The sequence below is a fragment of the Salvelinus sp. IW2-2015 genome, linkage group LG3, assembly GCF_002910315.2.
Source record: "Salvelinus sp. IW2-2015 linkage group LG3, ASM291031v2, whole genome shotgun sequence".
In the NCBI taxonomy this organism is placed as follows: domain Eukaryota; kingdom Metazoa; phylum Chordata; class Actinopteri; order Salmoniformes; family Salmonidae; genus Salvelinus; species Salvelinus sp. IW2-2015.
In genome coordinates this window covers 20,337,485-20,349,576 of record NC_036840.1, presented here as the reverse complement: position 1 = coordinate 20,349,576, position 12,092 = coordinate 20,337,485, and the positions used below count along the sequence as shown (strand labels likewise).

General features: G+C 41.9%; 1 protein-coding gene across 4 annotated transcripts in view; it reads right to left on the bottom strand.

Annotated features, from left to right (window-relative positions):
• Positions 1–230: 230 nt before the first annotated feature.
• Positions 231–12,092, bottom strand: part of LOC111952080 (myotubularin) — a 64,689-nt gene continuing 52,827 nt past the window's right edge. For 2 of the 4 annotated variants that reach the window (XM_023970564.3, XM_024134590.2), the window contains 2 exons: positions 11,019–11,195; positions 231–1,939 (listed from right to left, as the gene is read on the bottom strand). In XM_023970564.3, the coding sequence (XP_023826332.1) occupies positions 1,757–1,939; positions 11,019–11,195 (360 nt within the window). In that variant the 3' untranslated portion in view covers positions 231–1,756. Of the gene's footprint in view, positions 1,940–10,136; positions 10,775–11,018; positions 11,196–12,092 lie in introns of those variants that run through there. The other 2 variants (XM_023970572.3, XM_070435080.1) reach the window with 2 other exon arrangements.

Sequence of the window (12,092 nt, the reverse complement as noted above, 5' to 3'; positions counted from 1 at the left end):
ATAGTCTTTTGGAGAATACTCTGTGGAAGTCCTAAAACTTTTAAATCAAGCAAACTTGATCTAAACCATTTATCTCCCTGGATTGAGATAAAGTGGTTGGAGACAAATGTTTAAAGATGGAATGCGCAGTAGGCAAAACAGCGCCACTGTCCGCCACACGGCCGTTGTCATCATTTTTGTTTTGTTGATGAAGCAGAGCTGGGGAGCGTTGCGCATCATGGTAAAAAAAATTGCATTACATATGCTTCTATTCTATCGCATGTGCAATGATGTCGGAGGGAAATAACCAGAATTAGTTGTTTGCAGTAACTTCTTTGTTGTTATAATCGCAAATGGACGTGGCAGTTTCACCATTAGGGATTCCAGGTGTAAGTTTATGCCAAGAGGAGTTTGACCGGTTTTAAGGTGACAGGTTTTAGGTTGGCAAAATGAGAGTCCCGTTGATGCAGAACTTTATTGGACCGACTGAGTGGACCTAGCCTGGTGCCAGATCTGTTTGTGCCGTCTTGCCAATTCCTATGGTCATTGTCATACATGACATGCATGAGTTCGCAAGACAGCACTAACAAGTCTGGGACCAGGCTAGGGTGGACATTGTTGGAGATAAAACTCACAGCTCCTCTGATAAAAACCAATACAACTCAGTGTCCTGTCTCTCCATAGACCTTCTACAGTACAATACATGGGGATACTAGGCCCACTGTACATCTCATAGAGTGGACTACAGTCAACCCCTGATAAATGCCAGGACTTAGGGCTGTTACGAATATATGCAGTAAACTGAAGGATGCAGATATTCAGAGAATTTAAGTGAGTTGGGACTGGGGAACTGCAGGGTTTGTACTTAGCCAACTTATGGAAGTCGACTGAAGTTACTCTAGTTTGTTTTCCAAACCTCACTGGTTGACTGGACTGGTATTGCTCATATTGAGGACATTTGTACAGGTGCACACTGATTTAAGTCAGCCAAATGCACTAATAGTCAAACTTTCTCTTTTTAGTATGTTTGTCATAACAGTTTAACAATGCCCTTTTCAGGTCTTGGAGTTGACACAGTGTACAGAGTTCAAGAGGAGCAGGGGCTATGTTCTCATTCTTTACCCTTCTGGAAGTGTGCACTCGTTCACACCCCTCATGGATTTAAAATGAATGGACTGGTGTGAGTAATACGATAGAAACTACCTCCAGCCTTGCTTTTACCAATGCAATGCATAAGCATGATGGGGAGTAAATGAGTGCACACTTCTATGTAAAGTGTAGAGAATCGTAATGCAGCCATTGAGTTTTAACCCTTCACACATGTCCTTTAGTATAGTTTATCTACAACACACTGAGTATTTATTTTATTTCGTATTAAGGCTTCTCTGTTTTTGCAGAAAAAAAAACAACGTTATACAAAAGTTGTCAAAAGGCTGTACTGTGACATATTGCATAATCACCATAGTTAAGTTTTTGTTATGGTCATACGTCATGATTTCCATGTTATTTATCGTCTCCATTATTACTTTACTAACGCTATGTACAAAAAACAACTTATTGTATCTGTGTCTGTCAGGGTCAAATTACATGTCGATTCAGGAAGTGAATTGAAATTGTAATTCAAGAATCTGAAAAATTCCTATTTGGAATAAATGTCACTTTTCAACTCTTAAATTAGGAATTTCTATTTCCTTTGATTCATTGACTGAATTGATATCGAAGTAACCTCAACCCTGACGAACAAACACACACTCACATGTGTGTTTGAGTACCCCACTCAGAAAGGGGTGTGCAGGTGCGTGATGTGCTGCGTGGGCGAGGCCGCATTGGGGGCAGAGCTATTTGATAGGTGGGAGGAGTTAGGGGAGGAGTCAGTGAGCTGCAGTTCCTCTAGTTTCTTCAGGTATTCGTCTCTCAGTGCCAGGAGCTCCATGTAACGCTGTTCCACTGGACTCTGCTGCTGTAGAATAGAGTAGAGACAGATAGAGTCGAGTACGATAGGATAGAATAGATTACAACCACCACCAGGTGGAAGCAAAGAGAGAGAAATGAGAGGAGGGAGATGGACGGATGGGGAGCAAAGAGGGAGCGAGAGAGACGGGGGTAGGGAGTGGGATGAGGGGAGAGTGAGAGAGGGGGTAGAGAGAGAAGGTGTGGGGGAGAGAGTAAAAAATACTTGAATGATATGCAAACAATGCAAAAAGATCTGCAAATAAACAAACAAAGAGGTGTACAGACAGATTTTCTCTTTTTACATGTACATTCTACACACAAAGCATTTTTTACCACAATAGTTACAGTATATAGCAAGAATATAGTTATTTGAGATACATTACATCTGGATCGATAGTACTTAAACACATACAGCAGGGGTGTCAAACTCATTCCTGCTGGATTTTGGTTTTTCCTTTTAATTAAGCCCGAGACAACCAGGTGAGGGGAGTTCTTTACTAATTAGTGAGCTTAATTCATCAACCTTATACAAGGGAAGAGTGAAACACCGCAGACACTTGGCCCTCCGTGGAGTGAGTTTGACACGTGACATACTGTATACATTATATATTGTGTCAACTATTACAGTGCATTCGGAAAGTATTCAGATCTACACACAATACCCCATGATGACAAAGCAAAAACAGGTTTAGACATTTTTCAACATTCATTAAAAAATAAAAAATACAATTTAATAAAAAAATCACATTTACATAAGTATTCAGACCCTTTACTCAGTACTTTGTTGAAGCACTTTTGGCAGCGATTACAGCCTCGAGTCTTCTTGGTGTATGACGCTACAAGCTTGGAGTTTCATTATTCTCTGCAGATCCTCTCAAACTCTGTCAGGTTGGATGGGGAGCGTTGCTGCACAGCTATTTTCAGGTTCTCCAGAGATGTTCGATCAGGTTCAAGTTCAGGCTCTGCTGGCCACTCAAGGACATTCAGAGACTTGTCCGAAGCCACTCCTGCATTATCTTGGCTGTGTGCTTAGGGTCGTTGTCCTGTTGGAAGGTGAACCTTCGCACCAGTCCGATGTCCTGAACATCTTTTCATCAAGAGTATTTATCTGGTCAATATATCAGTGTATTATGTCTGTTTGTAACAGTGTGTTATACAGTTGAAGTCGGAAGTTTACAATACACTTAGGTTGGAGTCATTAAAACTTTTTTCAACCACTCCACAAATGTCTTGTTAACAACCTATAGTTTTGGCAAGTCGGTTAGGACATCTACTTTGTGCATGACAAGTCATTTTCCAACAATTGTTTACAGACACATTATTTTCACGTATAATTCACTGATTCACAATTCCAGTGGGTCAGAAGTTTACATACACTAAGTTGACGTGCCTTTAAACAGCTTGGAAAATTCCAGAAAATTATGTCATGGCTTTAGAAGCTACTGATAAATTATGTAAATTAGCCTGAGTCAATTGGAGGCGTACCTGTGGATGTATTCAAGGCCTACCTTCAAACTCAGTGCCTCTTTGCTTGACATCATGGGAAAATCAAAAATAATTGGCCAAGACCTCTTGCTCCCAAGTCTGGTTATCCTTGGGAGCAATTTCCAAACGCCTGAAGGTACCACGTTCATCTGTACAAACAATAGTATGCAAGTATAAACCCCATGGGACCAGCAGCCGTCATACCGCTCAGGAAGGAGACACGTTCTGTCTCCTAGAGATTAATGTGCTTTGGTGCGAAAAGTGCAAATCAATCCCAGAACAACAGCAAAGGACCTTGTGAAGATGCTGGAGGAAACAGTTACAAAAGTATCATATCCACAGTAAAACGAGTCCTATTATCGACATAACCTGAAAGGCCACTCAGCAAGGAAGAAGTCACTGCTCCAAACCACCATAAAAAAAGCCAGACTACAGTTTGCAACTGCACATGGGGACAAAGATTGTACTTTTTGGAGAAATGTCCTCTGGTCTGATGAAACAAAAATAGAACTGTTTGGCCATAATGACCATCGTTATGTTTGAAGGAAAATGGGGAAGGCATGCAAGCCGAAGAACATCATCCCAACCATGAAGCACAGGGGTGGTAGCATCATGTTGTGGGGTGCTTTGCTGCAAGAGGGACTGGTCAACTCACAAAATAGATGGCATCATGAGGAAGTAAAATTATGTGGATATATTGAAGCAACATCGACAATCAGTCAGGAAGTTAAAGCTTGGTCGCAAATGGGTCTTCCAAATGGACAATGGACCCCAAGCATACTTCCAAAGTTGTGGCAAAATGGCTCAAGGACAACAAAGTCAAGGTATTGGAGTGGCCATCACAAAGCCTGGACCTCAATCCATAAAATATTTGTGGGAGAACTGAAAAAAGCGTGTGTGAGCAAGAAGGCCTCCAACCCTGACTCAGTTACACCAGCTCTATCAGGAAGAATGGGCCAAAATTCACCCAACTTATTGTGGGAAGCTTGTGAAGGCTACCCAAATGTTTGATCCAAGTTAAACAATTTAAAGGCAATGCTACAAATACTAATTGAGTATGTAATCTTCTGACCCACGGGAATGTGATGGAAGAAATAAAAGCTGAAATAAATTAATTTTCTCTTACTATTTTCTGACATTCACATTCTTTAAATAAAGTGGTGATCCTAACTGACCTAAGACAGGGATTTTTACTAGGATTAAATGTCAGGAATTGTGGAAAACTGAGTTTAAATGTATTTTCTTTTTTGGGGGCTTGTTTAAGTTGTATGTAAACTTCCGACTTCAACTGTATGTATGCTCTCTCTAATTCTCTCTCTCTCCCTTTCTCTCGGAGGACCTGAGCCCTAGGACCATGTCCCAGGACTACCTGGCCTGATGACTCCTTGCTGTCCCCAGTCCACCTGGTCATGGATGCTGCTCCAGTTTCAACTGTTCTGCCTGTGGCTATGGAACCCTGACCTGTTCACCGGACGTGCTACCTTGTCCCAGACCTGCTGTTTTCAACTCTCTAGAGACAGCAGGAGCGGTAGAGATACTCTGAATGATTGGCTATGAAAAGCCAACTGACATTTACTCCTGAGGTGCTGACCTGTTGCACCCTCTACAACCTGTATGTGAATATGTGATTGCATTATAAGTTGTATTTTAATGTTTAAGAACTCTTGGAAGATTAGTCCAAATGAGGACTAACAGAGATCCTAATAAAATCAAACCTCTCTGTACTTTGCTCCGTTCATCTTTCACTCAATCCTTACTAGTCTCCCAGTCCCTGCTGCTGAAAAACATCCCTACAGCATGATGTTGCCACCACCATGCTACACCGAAGGCATGGTGACAGGTTTCCTCCAGACATGATGCTTGGCATACAGGCCAAAGAGTTCAATCTTAATTTCATCAGACCAGAGAATCTTGTTTCTCATTTACTGAGAGTACTTTAGATGCCTTTTGGCAGACTCCTCGCGGGCTGTCGTGCCTTTTACTGAGGAGTGGCTTCACTCTACCATAAAGGCCTGATTGGTGGAGTGCTGCAGAGATGGTTGTCATTCTGGAAGGGCCTCCCATCTCCACAGAGGAACTCTGGAGCTCTGTCAGAGTGACCATCGGGTTCCCATCTCCCCCAAATGCTCAGTTTGGCCGGGCGGCCAGCTCTAGGAAGAGTCTTTGTGGTTCCAAACTTCTTCCATTTAAGAATGATGTTGCCCACTGTGTTCTTGGGGACCTTCAATGCTGCAGAAATGTTTTGGTACCCTTCCCATGATCTGTGCCTCGACATAATCTTGTCTTGGATCTCTACAGATAAAAAACCAAGCCATGAGGTCGAAGGAATTATCTGACATGCACTGTCAACGGTGGGACCTTATATAGACAGGTGTGTACCTTTCCAAATCATGTCAAATCAATTGAATTTACCACAGGTGGACTCCAATCAAGTTGTAGAAACATCTAAAGGATGATCAATGGAAACAGGATGCACCAGAGCTCAATTTCAAGTCTGATAGCAAAGGGTCTGAATACTTAGGTAAATAAGTACCCTCTACTTTCCAACTGTTCTGTTTCACATACAGTACAATCAAAACCTTTCTAAATCGCATAGTATGTACGAGATTGTAAGTTAAGGATGAATATTTTTCCTATATGTATTATTATAATGATGATTGATTGACTATGGCTTTCCAAATCTCCCAACAGTGCTATTTGTAGGGTTCATTTTAGGTAAATGTTTTGTTTTCAGCCATTCCAGAACCTGACCAGAAACTAGCTACATACTGTAGGGGCAATATCAAAATAAGTGATCCAATGATTCTGTCTCGTCGCAGAAAAATCTGCCCATAACATTCTGTTGGCAAGAATTTTGTATAATAATTTTAATAGAAAAAAACTTTTGAATCAAGCGTTGTTTTGTGTATCACTTGATAAATCATGTGCCATGGAATCGGCACATTGAAAATCTCTTCAACTACTTTTTCAACCTGTATGGCGCCGCTGTCAACATGTTGGTCAAATGAAATTGTTATATTTTTCTATTTATGAACATGTTTTGGTGCCAATTTTAGTCTTTAACAAAGGGCAGACAAAAAGGTTTCTCTACCTTCTCCACTTGCCTCCATTTTTGCAGTAATGCTGCTATCAGTTGTGTCCTCCTCCCAGAGTGCTAAGAACCTTGGCGTGATCCTGGACAACACCCTGTCGTTCTCAACTAACATCAAGGCGGTGACCCGTTCCTGTAGGTTCATGCTCTACAACATTCGCAGAGTACGACCCTGCCTCACGCAGGAAGCGGCGCAGGTCCTAATCCAGGCACTTGTCATCTCCCGTCTGGATTACTGCAACTCGCTGTTGGCTGGGCTCCCTGCCTGTGCATTAAACCCCTACAAATCATCCAGAACGCCGCAGCCCGTCTGGTGTTCACCTTCCCAAGTTCTCTCACGTCACCCCGCTCCTCCGTCTCTCCACTGGCTTCCAGTTGAAGCTCGCATCCGCCAAGACCATGGTGCTTGCCTACGGAGCTGTGAGGGGAACGGCACCTCCGTACCTTCAGGCTCTGATCAGGCCCTACACCCAAACAAGGGCATGCGTTCATCCACCTCTGGCCTGCTCGCCTCCCTACCTCTGAGGAAGTACAGTTCCCGCTCAGCCCAGTCAAAACTGTCTGCTCTGGCACCCCAATGGTGGAACAAACTCCCTCACGACGCCAGGTCAGCGGAGTCAATCCACCTTCGGAGACACCTGAAACCCCACCTCTTTAAGGAATACCTAGGATAGGATAAAGTATCCTTCTAACCCCCCCCCTTAAAAGAGTTAGATGCACTATTGTAAAGTGGTTGTTCCACTGGATATCATAAGGTGATGCACCAATTTGTAAGTCGCTCTGGATAAGAGCGTCTGCTAAATGACTTAAATGTAAATGTAAATGTTCTAATTTTAGATAACAAAAATACATGGAAATGTTCTCTAACTGCACATTACTCCAACTTTCCTATTCATAATATCATTAGCAAAGATAGTTCCGTATTTATTTTTATTCCATACATTTAAAAAATATATATTTTTGATCAATTAGTATATTTGAGTTTAACCATAATATTTGTTCGGTCTTTTCTGGGGGATGAAACTGGAATTGCAATTGTATGGATTGTTTTAGAAAGGGAAATAATTAGAAAATGGTTCCATTTTCAATTAACTAAAAGTGAGAGGTTCTAATCTGGATAGAGGTTTAATGATTTAATAATTTTAGCCTCCTGAAATCATATTCATTACACAAATAAGCATGTTTAATTTTGTCTGGCTTATCGTTCCAAATAATGTTCAATATTTTTTGCTTATATAATGAAAAAAATGAATTGTTCGGAATAGGCAGGGCCATAAGTAAACAGATACACTGGGATATGGGGAAACTGGGATTTTTCCACAAATAGACCCTACAACATAGGGTCAAAGGACTCAATCCTGACTTGAGATTCAATAAAGACTTTTTTCTGTCAATTCTGCATTGATATTAATGTGAGATTCCTCTTTAAAAAAGGTATTTTCGGATATTATTCATCCTGATCAGACAGGTTTTTTTTTTTTACATGGGCGATACATTGGAGATAATATAAGACAAGTACTGGAAACAGTAGAATACTATGAAACATCTGGGAAACCAGGTCTGGTATTCATGGTAGATTCTGAAAAGGCTTTTGATAAAGTACGACTAGAATTTATATATAACGGCCTGGACTATTTAAATTTTGGAGAATCTCTTATACAATGGGTTCAAGTTATTAGTAAAACAACAAATAATGGCTACTTCTCAGAAAGAATTAAACTGTCGGCGTAAAACAAGGTTGTCCACTGTCGGCGTATCTATTTATTATGGCCATCAAAATGTTAGCTATTAACATCAGATCAAATAATAATAGAGGGGCTAGAAATCCAAGGCTTAAAAACAAAGGTGTCATTGCATGCTGACAACTCAAGTTTCCTCTTATATCTGTAATTTGGATCTCTGCACAGTCTCATAGAGGATCTAGATAATTTGTCTAACCTCTCTGGATTACAACTGAACTATTGTACGATAAATGTACCATATTACGCATTGGATTGCTAAAAAAATACAACTTTTACATTACCGTTTAGTTAATCAATAAAATGACGGTMAAGTGGACATACTCAGTATTCATATCCCTAAAGAAAGAAATTAATTCACTACAACAAATTTCAATAGAAAGTTAGCAAAAATAGGAAATAAGATCTTGCTACCATAGAACAGAGTGCTGACTGGAGAGCTGGATTCAATTTTCGCCTGAAATGACATGCCTGTAGCTCAGGACCTGAAGCAAGGATATTCTTGATACCATTTGAAAGGAAACACTTTGAAGTTTGTGGAAATGTGAAATGGTTGTAGGAGAATATAACACATCAGATCTGGTAAAAGAAAATACAAAGAAAAAAATAACTTGGGGGGAATTTTTTGTACCATCATCTTTGAAATGCAAGAGAAAGGCCATAATGTATTATTCCAGCCCAGGCGCAATTTAGATTTTGGCCACTAGATGGCAGCAGCATATGTGCAAAGTGTTAGACTGATCCAATGAACCATTGCATTTCTGTTCAAACTGTTGCATCAAGACCGCCCAAATGTGCCTAATTGGTTCATTAATAACTTCAAGTTCATAACTCTGCACTCTCCTCAAACAATAGGATGGTATTCTTTCACTGTAATAGCACTGTAATAGTAAATTGGACAGTGCAGTTAGATTAATGCTATGCCCTATGCATTTTTCTAGGATTTTTGCACCACAACACTGAAGTCTAAAGGGCCTCCAGTTTTTTAGATGGACTGGATCTTTATACTTACCACCTGGGTCCTGTAATAGTGAAATCAGACCTTCTTGCTGAGTACCTGATAGTTTACAATTTTTATAGGAGTGGTTAAAATTTGAGTACATAAAAAAAAAAAAAAAAAGATATACCTCAACTGGTATGCCATCCAGCCCCTGTCTCTTATACACATCTAGATGTGTATAAGAGACAGGTTGACAGTTTGTGTGTGTATTGTGTAAAGACGATTTTCAGCTCCAGTGACTCAGGCCCTGCCGAGGGGGGCCAGGGATGTTTCGACTAGAGTGAGTGTGTGTGTGAATATCTGTGTGTATGTGTGTGTTGAGGATGGGAGGGGGGTTAAAAGAGCCAGAGGGTAAGAAGGGTGTGTGTGTTTAAGAACTGGAGGGGGCAGGCAGCGGGTGCTCTACAGACATACACAATTATTTAATTTACACACACACACTGCAAGCCCTATAGGATGCCACGGCATCACTGCAGCCAAACCAACCAATCCCCAGAGGTGATACTTCACACTCAGACTGACCACAAGATAACCACAACTAATTGTCCGGTGTATCTGACTGACAGTATGGTATATTCTGTGTTTTGGCTAAATCTTAACAAAACGTCAGCTAGCCCACTAGCTTACCTGGATTATCAAAATCAATCAAATCAAATTTTATTTGTCAGATGCGCCAACAACGCAGCTTTAAGAAAATACCTAAAAAAAAGAAGCAAGAATAACAAATAATTAAAGAGCAGTAGTAGGTAGGGTACCGGTACAGAGTCAACGTGCGGGGGCACCGGTGTCGAGGTAATATGTACAGGTAGGTAGAGTTATTAAAGTGACTACGCATAGATAACAACAGAGTAGAAGCCTGTCTCTTATACACATCTAGATGTGTGCAATGCAAATAGTCTGGGTAGCCATTTGATTAGCTGTTCAGGAGTCTTATGGATTGGAGGTAGAAGCTGTTTAGAAGCCTGTTGGACCTAGATTTGGTGCTCCGTTACCGTTTGCCGTGCAGTAGCAGAGAGAACAGTCTATGAATAGGGTGGCTGGAGTCTTTGACAATTTTTAGGGCCTTCCTCAGACACCGCCTGGTATAGAGGTCCTGGATGGCAGGAAGCTTGGCCCCGGTGATGTACTGGGCCGTACACACTACCCTCTGTATTGCCTTGCAGTCAGAGGCCGAGCAGTTTCCATACCAGGCAACTGCTCAGGATCGTCAGGATGCTCTCGACGGTGCAGCTGTAAAACCTTTTGAGGATCTGAGGACCCATGCCAAATCTTTTCAGTCTCCTGAGGGGGAATAGGTTTTGTCATGCCCTCTTCAAGACTGTCTTGGTGTTCTTGGACCATGTTAGTTTGTTGGTGATGTGGACGCTAAGGAACTTGAAGCTCTCAACCACTACAGCCCCGTCGATGAGAATGGGGGCGTGCTCGGTCCTCCCTTTCCTGTAGTCCACGATCATCTCCTTTGTCTTGCTCACGTTGAGGGAGAGGTTGTTGTCCTTGCACCACATGGTCAGGTCTCTGATCTCCTCCCTATTACATTTATGTTATAAATTTGTAACATCAGTTGTGATTGTTATAACAGTATTATTTAGGCCTTATGAACGAGGGTCTAGATAACGATACAGTATATTAGCTGGACTAAATGTATGTTAGGACTGTGTAATGTCAGTTGTCATAAGCGGACATTATGACAGTGTTATGTAGCCTTATTACAGAGGGTAAAGTGTAACCGTACTTTCATTTATTCTCCATCCATCCTCCCATCCCGCTGTACCTGTTGTCGTATGCGTGGGTTCCAGCGGATGTAATAAGTCACCCAAAGCTCTAGGTGTCTCATGCTGGCTACGGGGTAGAGGACCCTACTGGACTCAGGAGTGTAGAAGGGGTTCAGGTAGGAAGTAGAGTCACTGTTCACCAACGACCACAGGGACACTGTCTTAGACCGTACCTCCTGGAGAGAGAGAAATTATTTGTTTAGAGAGAGAGTGAGAGAGAGGGATGAGGAAGAGAGAGAAGGGGTTCAGGTTCATCAACGACCACACCTCCTGGTGAGACGAATAATACTTTAGTTAAAGAGAGAGAGGTGGGAAGTATCACTGTTCACCAACGACCACAGAGACATCGTATTACACCGAACCTCCATGAGAGGGAGATGGAGGGGAAGAATAAAAATTGAGAGAGAGGGGTGTAGAAAGGGTTGAGGTAGGGGACGCGTCACTGTCGACCTAACGTAGCAGGCGTAGAAAGACGCCTGAGCAGAGTTCGCACTTCAGTTAGGTTGAAAATACTGTATCCCTGAAAACCGGACGTTAACGTTTTCTGGCGACTCCACATAGGCTACTGTTGAACAGGGACCACAGAGACACATCTTGGACCACAGAGACACGTCTTAGACCACACCTCCTGGAGAGAGAGGGATAGAGCGGGAGAACGATCAGACGTTTTTGTCCAACGCAACCTACAGTTAATAGATATATTTAGCATACGGCCCATGCTTGAATCAAACCCTGAATTACCTGAGCCATTGGAACCACAGATAGATGGAAAGCAAACTAAAGAAAGAGTCTCTGGACCAATAATTAAACCCTTCTGCAGTCCACAAATTTTAACACTGGGATGTAAAGGGAGAGGTGTGTGTAGATAAGAGGGTATCTGTGTTTTCTAGATGTGCTGTTACGCAGACAGTCTCTTTGTTTGTGTCATAGAGTGAGTGCAGTGTGTACTACTGTGTGTTGCATCCCCCCATAGTGCATTATTACTGTCTGTTTGAAACTCAGAACCAGTGATGCGTCCCGTCTTTCTCCCTCTCTCTTCTGCTCTACTTCACATGATCAGGATGGAGAGAGGG